Source organism: Nerophis lumbriciformis, linkage group LG14 (genome assembly GCF_033978685.3).
Source record: "Nerophis lumbriciformis linkage group LG14, RoL_Nlum_v2.1, whole genome shotgun sequence".
NCBI lineage: Eukaryota > Metazoa > Chordata > Actinopteri > Syngnathiformes > Syngnathidae > Nerophis > Nerophis lumbriciformis.
The window spans coordinates 8,236,916-8,256,323 of NC_084561.2; the positions used below are offsets into that span (position 1 = coordinate 8,236,916).

At 39.0% G+C, this 19,408-nt stretch overlaps 1 protein-coding gene across 1 annotated transcript in view; it reads right to left on the reverse strand.

The window, feature by feature from the left end:
* Positions 1-19,408, reverse strand: part of agbl4 (AGBL carboxypeptidase 4) — a 1,010,561-nt gene that overhangs the window by 112,288 nt on the left and 878,865 nt on the right. Inside the window, exon 8 of the mRNA XM_061976109.2 lies at positions 8,301-8,415. Within this exon, the coding sequence (XP_061832093.2) occupies positions 8,301-8,415 (115 nt within the window). The remainder of the gene's footprint in view (positions 1-8,300; positions 8,416-19,408) is intronic.

A 19,408-nucleotide genomic window follows, 5' to 3' on the forward strand; every position in this document is an offset into this window, starting at 1 on the left:
TACTTGCCAACCTTGAGACCTCCGATTTCGGGAGGTGGGGGCGTGGTGGGGCGTGGTTAAGAGGGGAGGAGTATATTGACAGCTAGAATTCACCAAGTCAAGTATTTCATATATATATATATACATATATATATATATATATATATATACATATATATATATATATATATATATATATATATATATATACACATATATATATATATATATACACACACACATATACATACACATATATATATATACATATACATATATACATATACACATATATACATATACATATACATATATACATATATACTAGAGATGCGCGGATAGGCAATTATTTCATCCGCAACCGCATCAGAAAGTCGTCAACCATCCGCCATCCACCCGATGTAACATTTGATCAGAACCGCACCCGCCCGTTGTTATATATCTAATATAGACGATGCAAGGCATTAGTGAGGTTATAAAGCTTTTGCCTGTTAAAGAAAGGAGACTGATCCAATGCAGCACAGACATTCGCGTGCCACGCTGTCACGACCCAGACGCACACCAGTGCGCAATCATATGGGAGCCGCGCTGAGCGCACCTCCAAGCGCGTCTCGCTGCCGGCGACGGCCGTCTATATCAACCAGGGTGAGCCCCACCCCTTTCGTGAGCGCACTGCGCGCGGAGTGACCCCTGTTACGCGCCCCCGGCAACAGGGGTGGCGGGCAGGTAAGATGCGCGGGCGGAGCGCGCGGAGTGACCCCTGTTACGAGCCCCCGGCCACGGGGGTGGCGGGCAGGTAAGCTGCTTACCTGCTGCGCGTGACGCCGGCCGCGGCGAAGGCGGACGAGGCGGGGTGTCGGTGCGGTGGGCGCGGTGGTGACCCTGGACGTGCGTCGGGCCCTCCTCGCGGATCGCCTCAGCTACGGCTCCCGGTGGGGCCCTCTCGGGGGAAGGGGCCTCGGTCCCGGACCCCGGCGAGGCGTCGGGGGCCTTCTCCGCTCCGTAAAAGTGTCCATCTCTTTTTTTTTTTTCTTCTGTTGTGGCATATGCTGCAGGTGCCTGCTCGTTTTTCGTATGTGGGTAACAACATTTAACTATGTATATATATTTCCGAATTGGTTTAACTGCCACCCGCCTGAATCTATTTAAAATCTAATTTTTTTAAATTTCAACCGCCCGACCCGACACGACACGCGGATAAAATCTAATTTTTTTTAATTTCATCCGCCCGATCCGCGGATAATCCGCGGTTGTGCCCGCAAACCGCGCATCTCTAATATATACATATACATATATACATATACACATATACATATACATACATACATATATACCTACATCCTGAAAATATGCAAACAAAATGTGTTTGGATGATTGATACTTCAAACTTGCATAAATAAATATTAAGGAATATAACATAACTTGGCTTCTGAGAGCTTCAAAATGTAGTAAATAAAATACTAAAGTTGTTAATAAACAAGCAATTATTTTAATAATTAAATACAGTCATTTTAAATGAATTATTATGATAATTTAAAATTAATTATTTCAAATATGTTTATTTTAATGTCAAATTCTATGGCTGGATGTAATAAGGAGTCAGAAAAAATAAAAATACAATTAATTTTGATGTTTTTAGCAAAATATAGTAAACATTTATTTATTTTTTTAAATTTTTTTTATTAATAAATATCTATTTATTTTTAGGTAAGATAAACATAATAATACAATGTATCTCTAGTCTGGATGATTTAGTTCGTGTCACCCTGTTGTCCTCCCGTAGTGAAAAAAAGGCTGCCCTCATTCAGGTCCGCATGGAGCTGGAGGGGACGTGGCCTCCAGCTCCGGCTGAAAATCGGGAGATTTTCGGGAGAATATTTGTCCCGGGAGGTTTTCGGGAGAGGCGCTGAATTTCGGGAGTCTCCCAGAAAATTCGGGAGGGTTGGCAAGTATGGCATCCACCGAACCCTTCTTTAGTGAAAAATAAAATGTTGGGTTTTTTTCAAATTCAAGATAAAGTTACATGTTTTTTTTACTGGTGCACAAAATGAACCGTGCATGAACATCACCATGTTCAAACAACAAAACCAACACAGTGCCTAAACTCACAACAAATGACACGCCTGAAAATCAGATGGAAAATTAGAGGGAACATTCTTTGGGGGTATCTATAATACGCCAATAGGGAGAAGTTTTTATTTACACGATGAGTCGGGTGTGTCTTGACCTCCGCGGCAGAGGCTCCACCGAACCCCTGAGGCCGACTCACCGAACCCCTAAGGTTCGATCGAACCCAGGTTAAGAACCACTAAACTAGAATATGTTCGGTTCGAATTGGATGGGAAATGTGGGATATGAAGAGGTTGGTGCATTGCCCATTCATTTGCAATTGGTTAAAATTTCCTGGTAATTCGGGAATTTTCCAAACCAAGAGTGTGTGATTGGTGGAACGGTTTGAATCGGGGAGAGAAATGTGGGAGTTGTAGGATTTTGAAAATGTCCATGCATTTGACTGGGAATTTGCAGGATATTTGAAAATGTTGGGAAAACCAGAAATTAAAAAATAATATATTGCTAATATCACAATTGTCCTAAGGGTTGTGAATGGGTTGGTGTTGGAATTTTTTTAATCGATCGAATTTCGGGAAAACCAGAAGAAAAAAAAAATATTGCCAATATCACAATTGTCCTAGATGATATGAATGGGTTGGTGTTGGAATTTTTTGAATCGGTCGAGAAATGTTGACGTAGTAACACTTTGTAATTGAGAATTGGTATTTCGGAATTCCTGGAATTTCGGGAAAACACAGAATTTGTTTGAGAAAAGGATAGTACCTTTGATGTCCCAACTGAGTGGAATGTTTTGATGGTGGAATGGGTTGAAAAATGTAGAAGGAGAAGCAGAGAGAAAAAAAGGTGAAAATGGGACTTTGGAAAATTGGGCATTCTGGGGAATTTTTTGTTTTAACTTGAAAATGGTAGTTTGAACGTCCAAGAGTAGGTGGATGGTGGAACGGTTTGAATCGGGAGACAAATGTGGGAGTTGTAGACTTTGAAAATGTCAATTCATTTGATTGGGAATTTCCAGGACATTTAAGAATTTTGGGAAAACCGGAAATAAAAATATATATACTGTATATATAATATATTGCTAATATCACAATTGTCCTCGATGATATGAATGGGTTGGGGTTGGAATTTTTGGAATCGGTCGAGAAATGTTGATGTAGTAACACTTTTTAACTTCAAATTGGTATTTCGGAATTTCCTGGAATTTCGGGGAAACCGGGAATTTGTTTGAGAAAAAAAAATGTCCCAACTGAGTGGAATGTTTTGTAGGTGCAATGGTTGGAATGGGTCGAAAAATTTAGAAAAATAAGCAGAAAAAAGGGTGGAAACAGGACTTAGGAAAATTAGGCATTTTGGGGAATTTTTGGGAAAATGGTAGTTTGAAAAAATGGGTTGTACTTGTATAGCGCTTTTCTACCTTCAAGGTACTCAAAGCGCTTTGACACTACTTCCACATTTACCCATTCACACACACATTCACACACTGATGGAGGGAGCTGCCATGCAATGTCTAGGAGTGTGTGGATGGTGGAACGGTTTGAATCGGGAGAGAAATGTGGGCGTTGTAGGACTTTGAAATGTCCATTCATTTGATTGGGAATTTCCAGAAGATTTGAGAATTTTGGGAAAACCAGAAAAAAAAAAAAAAAAAAAAAAAAAAAAATATATATATATATATATATATATATATATATATATATATATATATATATATATATATATATATATATATATATTGCTAATATCACAATTGTCCTAGATGATATGAATGGGTTGGTGTTGGAATTTTTGGAATCGGTCGAGAAATGTTGATGGAGTAACACTTTTTAACTTCAAATTGGTATTTCGGAATTTCCTGGAATTTCGGGGAAACCGGGAATTTGTTTGAGAAAAAAAAATGTCCCAACTGAGTGGAATGTTTTGTTGGTGCAATGGTTGTAATGGGTCGAAAAATTTAGAAAAATAAGCAGAAAAAAGGGTGGAAACAGGACTTAGGAAAATTAGGCATTTTGGGGAATTTTTGGGAAAATGGTAGTTTGAATGTCTAGGAGTGTGTGGATGGTGAAACGGTTTGAATCGGGAGAGAAATGTGGGCGTTGTAGGACTTTGAAATGTCCATTCATTTGATTGGAAATTTCCAGAAGATTTGAGAATTTCGGAAAAACCAGAAAAAAAAAAATAAAAAAAAAAAAATAAAAAATAAATATATATATATATATATATATATATATATATATATATATATATAGCTAATATCACAATTTTCCTAGATGATATGAATGGGTTGGTGTTGGAATTGTTTGAATCGGTCGAGAAATGTTGACGTAGTAACACTTTGTAATTGAGAATTGGTATTTTGGAATTTCTAGAATATCGAGAAAACACACAATTTGTTTGACAAAAAGATAGTACCTTTGATGTCCCAACTGAATGGAATGTTTTGATGGTAGAACGGTTTGAATCCGTCGAGAAATGTGGGAGTTGTAGAACTTTGACAATGTCCATTAATCTGATTGGGAATTTCCAGGACATTTAAGAATTTCGGGAAAACCAGAAATTAAAAAAAAATTATTGCTAATATCACAATTGTCATAGATGATATGAATGGGTTGGTGTTGGAATTTTCTGAATCGGTCGAGAAATGTTGACGTAATAACACTTTTTAACTTCGAATTGGTATTTCGGAATTTCGGGGAAACCGGGAATTTGTTTGAGAAAAAAATAAAAATAAAATATGTCCCAACTGAGTGGAATGTTTTGTTGGTGGAATGATTGGAATGGGTTGAAAAATGTAGAAGGAGAAGCAGAAAAAAGTGTGGAAACCAGACTTTGGAAAATTGGGTATTTTGGGGAATTTTTTTGGAAAATGGTAATTTGAATGTCTAGGAGTGTGTGGCTGGCGGAACGGTTTGAATCGGGAGAGAAATGTGGGAGTTGTAGAACTTTGAAAATGTACATTCATTTGATTGGGAATTTCCAGGACCTTTTACAATTTTGGGAAAACCAGAAATTAAAAAAAAAATATTGCTAATATCACAATTGTCCTAGATGATATGAATGGGTTGGTGTTGGAATTTTTTGAATCAGTCGAGAAATGTTGATGTAGTAAAACTTTTTAACTTAAAATTGGTATTTCGGAATTTCCTGGAATTTCGGGGAAAATGGGAATTTGTTTGAGGAAAAAAAAAAGATATGTCCCAACTGAGTGGAATGTTTTGTTGGAGGAATGATTGGAATTGGTTGAAAAATGTAGAAGGAGAAGCAGAAAAAAGGGTGGAAACCGGACTTTGGAAAATTGGGCATTTTGGGGATTTTTTTGGAAAATGGTACCGGTAGTTTGAATGTCTAGGAGTGTGTGGCTGGTGGAACGGTTTGAATCCGGAGAGAAATGTGGGAGTTGTAGAACTTTGAAAATGTACATTCATTTGATTGGGAATTTCCAGGACATTTAAGAATTTCAGGAAAACCAGAAATTAAAAAAAGAATATTGCTAATATCACAATTGTCCTAGAGGATATGAATGGGTTGGTGTTGGAATTTTTTTAATCGGTCGAGAAAAGTTGACAATGTTAACACTTTGTAATTGAGAATTGGTATTTTGAATTTCCTGGAATTTCAGGAAAACACAGAATTTGTTTGAGAAAAAGATAGTACCCTTGATGTCCCAACTGAGTGGAGTGTTTTGATGGTAGAACGGTTTGAATCGGTCGAGAAATGTGGGATTTGTGGAACTTTGACAATGTCCATTAATCTGATTGAGAATTTCCAGGACATTTAAGAATTTCGGGAAAACCAGAAATTAAAAAAAAAATATTGCTAATATCACAATTGTCATAGATGATATAAATGAGTTGGTGTTGGAATTTTTTGAATCGGTCGAGAAATGTTGACGTAATAACACTTTTTAACTTCGAATTGGTATTTCGGAATTTCGGGGAAACCGGGAATTTGTTTGAGAAAAAAATAAAAATAAAATATGTCCCAACTGAGTGGAATGTTTTGTTGGTGGAATGATTGGAATGGGTTGAAAAATGTAGAAGGAGAAGCAGAAAAAAGTGTGGAAACCAGACTTTGGAAAATTGGGTATTTTGGGGAATTTTTTGGGAAAATGGTAATTTGAATGTCTAGGAGTGTGTGGCTGGCGGAACGGTTTGAATCGGGAGAGCAATGTGGGAGTTGTAGAATTTTGAAAATGTACATTCATTTGATTGGGAATTTCCAGGACATTTTACAATTTTGGGAAAACCAGAAATTAAAAAAAAAATATTGCTAATATCACAATTGTCCTAGATGATATGAATGGGTTGGTGTTGGAATTTTTTGAATCAGTCGAGAAATGTTGATGTAGTAAAACTTTTTAACTTAAAATTGGTATTTCGGAATTTCCTGGAATTTCGGGGAAAATGGGAATTTGTTTGAGGAAAAAAAAAAGATATGTCCCAACTGAGTGGAATGTTTTGTTGGAGGAATGATTGGAATTGGTTGAAAAATGTAGAAGGAGAAGCAGAAAAAAGGGTGGAAACCGGACTTTGGAAAATTGGGCATTTTGGGGATTTTTTTGGAAAATGGTACCGGTAGTTTGAATGTCTAGGAGTGTGTGGCTGGTGGAACGGTTTGAATCCGGAGAGAAATGTGGGAGTTGTAGAACTTTGAAAATGTACATTCATTTGATTGGGAATTTCCAGGACATTTAAGAATTTCAGGAAAACCAGAAATTAAAAAAAGAATATTGCTAATATCACAATTGTCCTAGAGGATATGAATGGGTTGGTGTTGGAATTTTTTGAATCGGTCGAGAAAAGTTGACAAAGTTAACACTTTGTAATTGAGAATTGGTATTTTGGATTTCCTGGAATTTCAGGAAAACACAGAATTTGTTTGAGAAAAAGATTGTACCCTTGATGTCCCAACTGAGTGGAGTGTTTTGATGGTAGAACGGTTTGAATCGGTCGAGAAATGTGGGATTTGTGGAACTTTGACAATGTCCATTAATCTGATTGAGAATTTCCAGGACATTTAAGAATTTCGGGAAAACCAGAAATTAAAAAAAATATATTGCTAATATCACAATTGTCATAGATGATATAAATAGGTTGGTGTTGGAATTTTTTGAATCGGTCGAGAAATGTTGACGTAGTAACATTTTAATTTAGAATTGGTCATTTCGGAATTTCCTGGAATTTCGGTGAAACTGGGAATTTGTGAAAAAAAAAAAAGATATGTCCCAACTGAGTGGAATATTTTGATGGTGGATTTGTTGGAATGGGTTGAAAAATGTAGAAGGAGAAGCAGAAAAAAGGGTGGAAACCGAACTTTGGAAAATTGGGCATTTTGGGGAATTTTTTTTTTTTTTTTTTTTTTTTTTAAATGGTAATTTGAATGTCTAGGAGTGTGTGGATGGTGGAACAGTTTGAATCTGGAGAGAAATGTGGGAGTTGTACAACTTTGAAAATGTCCATTAATCTGATTGGGAATTTCCAGGACATTTGAAAAAATGGTAATATCAAAAACCAGAAAAAAAAAAAAAATGGTAAAATCAAAATTGTCCTAGAGAATATGAATGGGTTGGTGTTGGAATTTCTTGAATTGGTCGAGAAATGTTGACGTAGTAACACTTTGTAATTGAGAATTGGTATATCGGAATTTCCTGGAATTTGGGGAAAACCGGGAATTTGTTCGAGAGAAAAAAAAGATAGTATTTTTGATGTCACAACTGAGTGGAATGTTTTGATGGTGGAATGGGTTGATAATGTAGAAGGCGAAGCAGAAGGAAAAAAGGGTGAAAACAGGACTTTGGAAAAGTGGGCATTCTGGGGGAATTTTTTTTTTTTTACTTGAAAATGGTCGTTTGAATGTCCAGGAGTGTGTGGATAGTAGAACGGTTTGAATCTGCTGAGAAATGTGGGAATTGTGCAAGTTTCAACATTGGCCCATTCATTTTCAACGGGACAAATATCCAGGAAAACCTGTAATTCCTGGTAATCTGGAATATTTGGAAAAATCAAAATATGGTTGCTCCTGATTGCCGGCCGAGCCCAAGTTTGTTGGAAGTGGAAGCATAATAGAGGATTTTTAGTGTAGACTCTTACATGTGAATGCTTTGGCAGTTAAGTCAGTCCCACCGTACACATTGCTTGACCTTCCTCGGTGTAGTAACTACTTTTCTTTCGCTTTGTGTGCAGTATTAATAATGCATGAGGGTGCATTGTAACCAACAAACATCGTAACGCCAGGACCGCCTGTGTGTTTACCTGTAGTTGCCCAGATAAACACCGTCAGGATTCAGCATGGGGACGATTTTGAAGATCACATAATCTCTTAGGATCTGAGCTACAGGATGCTGGCTCACCAGGAAGTCAATCAAACCTATTGAAACACACACGCACGCACAGACACACACACAGAAACACACACACGCACACAGAAACACACAGAGAGAGAGAATGAAATAAACTTGAAATGAAACGGAGAGACAGACTCGCCCGGCAGTTAATTGAGTTTGGTGAAACAAAAAAGCAGGGGGAAGGACACCGAGGGGGCATCGGCAGAATTTTGAAGAGATGGGAATCGAAATCGATACATACTGTATATAAAATATATGAATATGTACATTGATATAAACGGTATGGAGCAGACAGCGTTAAAAAAAAGCAAAACACAAAAAAGACAGACCAAGCAGGATGCAAAAAACCTACTCAAGGCAAAGGAAATATGTAAGTAATCGAGTAAATAAGTAAGTCTGTGAGTGAATAAATAAATACGTAAATGACCAGGCAGTAAGTAAGTAAATAAGAAAATAAATAAGTTAAGATAATAAATCCAGTATGTTTAGATTAGAAAAGAAAGTAGATCTCCGGCATGCACTGGGCCACATCTTCAGGGATGTTGTATCCTGAGGTCATTGGGTGTTTCGGGGCCTCGCAACATCAGACACCCTCGCCCGGGGTGATCAAGTCCCAGCTTGTGTCCCAATAGCAATCCACGGATCTGCCCTTTTCAGCCAAAGCCACCTTGTGGCTTTCTCTGCAGCTTCACTCGTGGATTGAATGGCCAACGCTCAAACGACCAAGCACCTCACAGAGAGAGTGACCTGCAAAACATCTAGAGCCAACTTCTGCCCCTGCACTCCTCCGCGAGTTCCTGGTACTTGGCACGTATCTTTCGTTGGCTTCTTCAATCCGCTCTTCCCAGGGTGATCAAGTCCAAGCTTGTGTCCCAATAGCAATCCACGGATCTGCCCTTTTCAGCCAAAGCCACCTTGTGGCTTTCTCTGCAGCTTCACTCGTGGATTGAATGGCCAACGCTCAAAACGGCCAAGCACCTCACAGAGAGAGTGACCTGCAAAACATCTAGAGCCAACTTCTGCCCCTGCACTCCTCCGCGAGTTCCTGGTACTTGGCACGTATCTTTCGTTGGCTTCTTCAATCCGCTCTTCCCAGGGCACTGTAAGTTCCAGTATGATCAGGTGTTTTGATCATGTCTGGCCGGAGAGATGTTGGTGCAATGTGCTGGGGGAACCTCAGCTGTTTTCCCAGGTCAACGTGTAGCTTCCAATAAGGGGCTAAGTGGATGAGGCCTGTTGGCTGCCACTCTTTGGGCAGCTTCTGAGGAGATGCTCTAAAAACCCCCTACCAGAGCATAGGGGACATTAAGGTGTCTAGCTCTTCCCCAACACAGGGAGGTTTGTTGGGTTAGGGAGGGCATTGTAGACTGACTGCACTAGGAACTGGATGCGGTGGAAGTCTGCATGCATGATGTTTGACCAGGTGACTTTGTCCTGCATCGTGCTCTCTCACCTAGTCCATGCTCCTTGCTGTCGTAGTCCTACTGCCCGACCACTCGCTCTTCCCCCAACCCTGATTGGACCTTTTCCAGGAGTAAATGGTGTCTCTCTTTGCCCTGGCCCAGGTTGACGTGGCTCATAGGAAAGTAGTCTAAGCCCGCTCTTCTTGTTGCCAAGACCCCCACCAGTGACCTTTACCTTAGGAGTGATTCTGCCACTTCCACTACCTTTGTTGCCTTCCACTTCCTTCCCGTCCTCACTTCAATTTAGGCTGATGACATCTCGCAATCCCTTGAATCTCTTTACTGTAGAGCTTCACCTTAAATTCTTCAGTGAGCTCACTGAAGGGTAGCTGCAGGGTGGTACTTGTCCCGTACAGGACAGCACTGTTGAGGCTGCAAGGAAGGCCTAGCCATTTCCAAAGAAAGATGCTGATCTCCCTTTCGAAGGATTCTACAGTTGTTAATGGAACTGCATACACAAGAAGCGGTCACTGGACTCTGGGCAAGATGGAGTGCTGGTAGATCCAGGCTTTGAATCTGCCAGGCAGGCTGGACTTGTCCACCTTGGTGAGCCACCTTTCAGTAGTCTTATGGATAGCAGCAGAGTCGTTCAGGCTGAAATCAAAGATCTTCCCCAAGCTCTTGACCTGTTGCTCCGTGATGGATGGGATTGCCGTTCCTGAGATTGAAAACGGGAAGTCCTGTGGGGAGTGCTCGGAGAGTATGGGGTTTCGGACTGTCTGATTGTCGCGGTCCGCTCCCTGTATGATCAGTGTCAGAGCTTGGTTCGCATTGCCGGCAGTAAGTCGGACACGCTTCCGGTGAGGGTTGGACTCCGCCAAGGCTGCCCTTTGTCACCGATTCTGTTCATAACTTTTATGGACAGAATTTCTAGGCGCAGTCAAAGCATTGAGGGGATTCGGTTTGGTGGCTGCAGGATTAGGTCTCTGCTTTTTGCAGATGATGTGGTCCTGATGGCTTCATCTAGCCAGGATCTTCAGCTCTCACTGGATCGGTTCGCAGCTGAGTGTGAAGCGACTGGGATGAGAATCAGCACCTCCAAGTCCGAGTCCATGGTTCTCGACCGGAAAAGGGTGGAGTGCCATCTCCGGGTTGGGGAGGAGATCTTGCCCCAAGTGGAGGAGTTCAAGTACCTCGGAGTCTTGTTCACGAGTGAGGGAAGAGTGGATCGTGAGATCGACAGGCGGATCGGTGCGGCGTCTTCAGTAATGCGGACGCTGTATCGATCCGTTGTGGTGAAGAAGGAGCTGAGCCGGAAGGCAAAGCTCTCAATTTACCGGTCGATCTACGTTCCCATCCTCACCTATGGTCATGAGCTTTGGGTTATGACCGAAAGGACAAGATCACGGGTACAAGCGGCCGAAATGAGCTTCCTCCGCCGGGTGGCGGGGCTCTCCCTTAGAGATAGGGTGAGAAGCTCTGTCATCCGGGGGGAGCTCAAAGTAAAGCCGCTGCTCCTCCACATCGAGAGGAGCCAGATGAGGTGGTTCGGGCATCTGGTCAGGATGCCACCCGAGCGCCTCCCTAGGGAGGTGTTTAGGGCACGTCCGACCGGTAGGAGGCCACGAGGAAGACCCAGGACACGTTGGGAAGACTATGTCTCCCGGCTGGCCTGGGAACGCCTCGGGATCCCCCGGGAGGAGCTGGACGAAGTGGCTGGGGAGAGGGAAGTCTGGGCTTCCCTGCTTAGGCTGCTGCCCCCGCGACCCGACCTCGGATAAGCGGAAGGAGATGGATGGAGATTGAAAACCGGAATTTATCAACCGCTTTTTTTATTCTTCAGCACTATAAACCTAGACTTGGAAGGCTTGAAACATCCATTTAATGAGTCTCTCCAATTCCTGCAAGATGCACCTGCTCCCTGGGACTGATGTTGTTGTGAGGGTAAGGTCATCCATGCAGGCTCTTTTAGGAGACTATCGAACAACTGATCTGGATAGCATCCCTTCGCATTCCTTCTCAGCAGCCTTCACCACCGTATTTATCGCAAGTGCAAAAGGATAACAGAGATGGTAAAACCTGTTATTATTTATGTCTCAATGCTAGTCTGAAGTTACTGACCCAGAAGTGACCCTGAGCCTGAAATTATAATAATCCAGGATCAAGTTCTTGAACTGGCTCGGAACATGGTCGAGATGTAGCACAAGCTCAACTAGTTGGTGAGGTATGGACCCGTGGACCTCTCCTCAATGAGCTGTGTGACTACACCAGTGTGCTCTTTACAGATGGGGGGTAGAGGGATCCCAACCTTCTGCACTGAAGTGTCAATGTAGTTGTTCTTAATGAAGAACTTGGTCAGTCTTTGGGAGACGATGCTGCAGAACACCTTCCTTTTCAAACTCAGTAGAGAGACTGTCCAAAACTGGTTGATGTTTTTCGAGTCCGCCACCTTGAGAATCCAAACTCCCTGTGCACACATCCACTACTTAGCCACTCTCCTCCTTTACTAGATCACCTTCAAGGTCCTCTACAGGTGCTGGAGAAGCTCTGGGCAGCTCTTGTAGACAAGGTAAGGTAAACCACTAGGGCCCAGGTAAGATGCTCAGCGGGCTGTCATGATGACCTCTTCAACCTCCTTCAGACCAGGCTCAGTCAGCTTGAACTCTGCTGCTGGTGGAGCGGGGCTGATGAGTGCTTTGTTGGGTTCTAGGTCGTGTCCCCTCAATGGGTGGCACATGGTGTTCTGGAGGAAGCGATTAACTCCCTCTCTTGGGCAGTCAAGCCAGTCGCTGCGCTTATCCCCGAGCAGCTGTTTAGCAAACCAGTAGGGATTCGCAATAATGGCCGCGAGTTTCCTCACTCTCTCTCTTTCCCGCCTCCTGTGTCAGTTTGCTCTGCGGAGGGTTATCAGCTTCTTCCGCAGGATATTATGCAGCTCTATTTATGGTCGTTTGTCCTCCTCAGCAACTCTTCTACTGTTCTTTCAGGGTTCGAAGTTCCTGCAGCAGCTGGTGTATTTTAGTGGCCCTGCAGTTCATGGTATAGGGTATGGTCTCGATGTTAGCCTTCTTAATCCGTCCAAATCTTTCTGAGCTATAGTTGATAATGATGTTGCTCCTTGCTTGGAGTCTGCTGTCAACATCTCCTTTGGCTGTGGCTTGGATGATTTTGGACAAGTCCTTATCAGACTGCAGCCACTCACTCCGTCTGCTGGCTGGGCTACACTTAATCGGCTGCTGTGGAACTACTCTGCTGGGATTGGGAGACTCCGGTGTGTGGAGAGACTGGGATCTGTGGGACGCTTCCTGTCCGGGCTCTCCCTGCGTCTCACCAGGTCCAGGACCTGTGTGTTGTAATTTACTCTCCCGTTCCAAACATTTCATTCTGGCCTGATGGTTTTTACAGTTCGTTTAAGGAGGTCAATAACCTTGGTTCCGTCTGTTTGAAGATCTCATCATCCAACCCTTCAGGATCTCCTGGGAGTAATTCACTATATAAAAGTAAGTTGTTACGTTGGTACGTAAGTAAGAAAATAAGAAAGTAAGTGGGTAAGTGAGTGAGTGAGTTGTTTGGTTTGTACAGTAAGTAAATTACTAAGTATGCAAGTCAGTGTTATTAAACATGTAAGTCAGTAAGTAACTTATCTACCAAAAGTAAGTTGGTAGGTAAGTGAGTGAGTGAGTGAGTGACAGATTAAGTGAATGAGTGAGTGGGTTTGCACAGTAAGTAAGCAAGCTAGTAAGCATGGAAGTAAATAGATAAGACCATCAGTCAGTAGGTAAATACGAAAGGGGGTGAGTGAGTGAGTGAATGAGTGAGTGAGTGAGTGAGTGAATGGGGTTGTACAGTAAGTAAAAAAGGGAGTGAGCGTGTTTGCACAGTAAGTAAGAAAATGAGTAAGCGAGTGAGTAAGTACAGTAAGTGAGTGAGTGAGTGGGTTTATACAGTAAATAAGTGAGGGAGTGAGTGGGTTTGTACAGTTAAGAAAGTGAGTAAGAGAGAGTGTTGTGAGTGAGTGACTGAGTACAGTAAGTAAGTAAGCTAGTAAGCATGTAAGTAAATAAATAAGAAAACAAATGTGTAGGTAAATAAGAAAGTGTATGAGTGAGTGAGTGAATTTGTACAGTCAGTAAGTGAAGGACAGAGTGGGTTTGTACAGTTAGTAAGAAAGTGAGTGAGTGAGTGAGTGGGTGAATGGGTTTGTACAGTAAGTAAGTAAGCAACCTAGTAAGCATGTAAGTAAATAAATAAGAAAATAATTTGGTAGGTAAGCAAGAAAGTGTGAGTGAGTGAATTTGTACAGTCAGTAAGTGAGGGACTGAGTGGGTTTGTACAGTTAGTAAGAAAGTGAGTGAGTAAGTGGGTTTGTACAGTAAGTGAGTGGGTTTGCACAGTAAGTAAGCAAGTGAGTGAGTGAGTGAGTGGGTTTGTATAGTAAGTGAGTGAGTGAGTGGGTTTGTATAGTTAGTAAGAAAGTGAGTGAGTGAGTGAGTGAGTGGGTTTGTACAGTAAGTAAGAAAGTGAGTGAGTGGGTTTGTACAGTAAGTGAGTGAGTGAGTGGGTTTGTATAGTTAGTAAAAAAGTGAGTGAGTGAGTGAGTGAGTGACTGAGGACAGTAAGTAAGTAAGTAAGCTAGTAAGCATGTAAGTAAATAAATAAGAAAATAATTTTGTAGGTAAATAAAGTGTGTGAGTGAGTGAGTGATTTTGTACAGTCAGTAAGTGAAAGACTGAGTGGGTTTGTACAGTTAGTAAGAAAGTGAGTGAGTGAGTGAGTGAGTGAGTGGGTTTGTACAGTAAGTGAGTGAGTGAGTGGGTTTGTATAGTTAGTAAGAAAGTGAGCGAGTGAGTGAGTGAGTGAGTGGGTTTGTACAGTAAGTGAGTGAGTGGGTTTGTACAGTAAGTGAGTGAGTGGGTTTGTACAGTAAGTAAGAAAGTGAGTGAGTGAGTGAGTGAGTGGGTTTGTACAGTAAGTGAGTGGGTTTGTACAGTAAGTAAGAAAGTGAGTGAGTGAGTGAGTGAGTGAGTGACTGAGTACAGTAAGTAAGTAAGTAAACTACTAGGCATGTAAGTAAATAAATAAGAAAATAATTTTGTAGGCAAATAAGAAAGTGTGTGAGTGAGTGAGTGAATTTGTACAGTCAGTAAGTGAAGGACTGAGTGGGTTTGTACAGTAAGTAAGAAAGTGAATGAGTGGGTTTGCACAGTAACTAAGTAAGCTAGTAAGCATGTAAGTAAATAAGAAAGTCAGTCAGTAGGTAAATACGAAAGGGAGTGAGTGAGTGAGTGAGTGAGTGAGTGAGGGGTTGTACGGTAAGTAAAAAAGTGAGTGAGTGTGTTTGCACAGTAAGTAAAAAAGAAAATGAGTAAGCAAGTGAGTGAGTGAGTACAGTAAGTGAGTGAGTGAGTAAGTGGGTTTGTACAGTAAGTGAGTGAGTGAGTAAGTGGGTTTGTACAGTAAGTGAGTGGGTTGTCCAGTAAGTGAGTGAGTGAGTGAGTGAGTGGGTTTGTACAGTAAGAAAGAAAGTGAGTGAGTGAATGAATGAGTGATGGAGTGAGTGAATGAGTGGGTTTATACACTAAGTGAGTGAGTTTGTATAGTTAGTAAGAAAGTGAGTGAGTGAGTGAATGAGTGAGTTCGTACAGTAAGTGAGTAAGCTAGTAAGCATGTAAGTAAATAAATAAGAAAGTCAGTCAGTAGGTAAATACGAAAGGGAGTGAGTGAGTGAGTGAGTGAGTGAGTGAATGGGGTTGTATAGTAAGTAAAAAAGTGAGTGAGTGTTTGCACAGTAAGTAAGAAAATGAGTAAGCGAGTGAGTGAGTGAGTACAGTAAGTGAGTGAGTGAGTGGGTTTGTACAGTAAGTGAGGGAGTGAGTGGATTTGTACAGTTAAGAAAGTGAGTAAGTGAGAGAGTGTTGTGAGTGAGTGAGTGACTGAGTACAGTAAGTAAGCATGTAAGTAAATAAATAAGAAAATAATTTGGTAGGTAAGCAAGAAAGTGTGAGTGAGTGAATGTGTACAGTCAGTAAGTGAGGGACTGAGTGGGTTTGTACAGTTAGTAAGAAAGTGAGTGAGTAAGTGGGTTTGTACAGTAAGTGAGTGAGTGTATGGGTTTGTATAGTTAGTAAGAAAGTGTGTGAGTGAGTGAGTTAATGAGTGAGTTTGTACAGTAAATAAGTGAGCAATATAATAAGCATGTAAGTAACTAAAAAGAAAAGTAAGTTGGTCGGTATATAAGTGAGTGAATGAGTGAGTGGTATGGCACAATATGTAAGTGGGTGAGACCCACAAGGAGCCAACCTGCCCACTCACCTGCGTCTAAGTCGAGCGATGGTGAGCAAAAAGTCATAAAATTCTGCTTAAATTGTCTGTGAGATGGTTGAGGAGCACAAGGAGAGAATTTCCCAGCGGTGCAAAGACGTGTTTCAACTTCTTTTATTAGTTGTGAGTAGACACTGAGCTCAGGAGCACTTCTCTGTGATGTGGTCACATGACATGCAGCAATATCATAGCGTGCACACAACACCCGCTTTTCATCTCAGAGGTGGCATATACTGTACCACAGAAACAACACAAAAGTCGCAAATAATGCCAATAAAATTGTATTAAGAGGAAAAACAAATCAAGGAAAAGTTTAACTTTTCAATATTAAGTCCATATTATATAAGTATTGTTTTTACAAGAATCTTGTGTAAATATGCAATTATTTAGGTCTGGCACACGTTACAGTTCAATTATTGAAATGCAGATATTATAGCCTACCTCCAAAAAAACGGATTTTCCAAAGAAAACTGTAAGCAAAGCTTTTTTTTTTTTTTTAACTTTTATTTAATTTAATTGTTCAAGTCGGTCAAACAATGTGTATAATTGAAATGAAAAACAAACTTTAAAAAAAAATAAAATAAAAAAAAAAAATTATACACAATTTGACCGACTTGAACAATTTGATACTGAAAAATAAAATGAAATAAACTCAAAAAGTAATAATACATTTTATATTGATCAGCCACATTAACTCAGGCTGATCAATATAAAATGTATCATTACTTTTTGAATTTAGTTCATTTTATTTTTCAGTATCAAATTGTTCAAGTCGGTCAAACAATGTGTATAATTGAAATGAAAAACTTTTTTTTTTTTTTTTACTTTTTATTACTTTTTTTTTTTTTTACTAATTTATATTTTCTTTCATTGTTTTTTAGAATTGCCTGAAAAAAAAAAGAAGTTTGTTTTTCATTTAAATTATACACATTGTTTGACCGACTTGAACAATTTGAACAATGTATTATTACAATGTATTATTCACTGGTTTAAATGTAACTTAGATATCGGGTTTCACTATGTAAAGCGCTTTGAGTCACTCGAGAAAAGCGCTATATAAATATAATTCACTTCACACTTCACCACTTTTTGAGTTTATTTTATTTCTCAGTATCAAATTGTTCAAGTCGGTCAAACAATGTGTATAATTCAAATGAAAAACTAACTTTTTTTTTTAACTTTTATTTTTATTTTATTTTATTTTTTTAACTTTAATTTTTTACTATTTATATTTTATTTCATTGTTTTTTAGATTTAAAAGTCCAACAAATTGCCTGGAAAAAAAAGAAGTTTGTTTTTCATTTAAATCAAACACATTGTTTGACCGACTTGAACAATTTGAACAATGTATTATTACTTTTTGAGTTTATTTCATTTTATTTTTCAGTTTTAAATTGTTCAAGTCGGTCAAACAATGTGTATAATTTAAATGATAAACAAACTTTTTTTTTTAACTTTTATTTTATTTCATTTATTTCACTTTTATTTTTTACTATTTATTTTTTATTTCATTGTTTTTTAGATTTAGAAGTCCATCAAATTGCCTGGAAAAAAAAAAGTTTGTTTTTCATTTAAATTATACACATTGTTTGACCGATTTGAACAATTTGATACTGAAAAATAAAATGAAAAAAAAATTCAAAAAGTAACAATACATTTTATATTGATCAGCCACATTAAAAACTCAGGCTGATCAATATAACATGTATTATTACTTTTTGAGTTTATTTCATTTTATTTTTCAGTATCAAATTGTTCAAGTCGGTCAAACAATTGAAAAATAAAAAATCATTTAAATGAAAAACAAACTTTTTTTTAAAACTTTTTTTATTTTTTATTTTTTTACTATTTATATTTTATCCATCCATCCATCCATCCACTACCGCTTATTCCCTTTGGAGTCGCGGGGGCGCATCTCAGCTACGATCGGGCAGAAAGCGGGGTATACCCTGGACAAGTCGCCACCTCATCGCAGGGCCAACACAGATAGACAGACAACATTCACACTCACATTCACACACTAGGGCCAATTTAGTGTTGCCAATCAACCTATCGCCAGGTGCATGTCTTTGGAAGTGGGAGGAAGCCGGAGTACCCGGAGAGAACCCACGCAGTCACGGGGAGAACATGCAAACTCCACACAGAAAGATCCCGAGCCCGGGATTGAACCCAAGACTACTCAGGACCTTCGTATTGTGAGGCAGATGCACTAACCCCTCTTACACCGTGCTGCCCTATTTATATTTTATTTCATTGTTTTTTTAGATTTAAAAGTCCATCAAATTGCCTGGAAAAAAAAGTTAGTTTTTCATTTAAATTATACACATTGTTTGACCGACTTGAACAATTTGAACAATGTATTATTACTTTTTGATTTAATTTTATTTTATTTTTCAGTATCAAATTGTTCGAGTCGGTCAAACAATGTGTATAATTTAAATGAAAAACAAACTTTTTAATTTAATTTAATTTTTTTTTTTTTTACTTTTATTTTTTACTATTTATATTTTATTTAATTGTTTTTTAGATTTAAAAGTCCATCAAATTGCCTGGAAAAAAAAAGTTTGTTTTTCATTTCAATTATACACATTGTTTGACCGACTTGAACAATTTGATACTGAAAAATAAAATGAAATAAATTTAAAAAGTAATAATACATTTTATATTGATCAGCCTGAGTTAATGTGGCTGATCAATATAAAATGTATTATTACTTTTTGAGTTTATTTCATTTTATTTTTCAGTATCAAATTGTTCAAGTCGGTCAAACTATGTGTATAATTTAAATGAAAAACAAACTTTTTTTAAAATTTAATTTTTTATTACTTTTATTTTTACTAATTTATATTTTATTTCATTGTTTTTTAGAATTGCCTGAAAAAAGAAGAAGTTTGTTTTTCATTTAAATTATACACATTGTTTGACCGACTTGAACAATTTGAACAATGTATTATTACAATGTATTATTCACTGGTTTAAATGTAACTTAGATATCGGGTTTCACTATGTAAAGCGCTTTGAGTCACTCGAGAAAAGCGCTATATAAATATAATTGACTTCACACTTCACTTCACTACTTTTTGAGTTTATTTCATTTTATTTCTCAGTATCAAATTGTTCAAGTCGGTCAAACAATGTGTATAACTTAAATGAAAAACTAACTCTTTTTTTTAACTTTCATTTTTATTTTATTTTATTTTTTTAACTTTTATTTTTTACTATTTATATTTTATTTCATTGTTTTTTAGATTTAAAAGTCCAACAAATTGCCTGGAAAAAAAAGAAGTTTGTT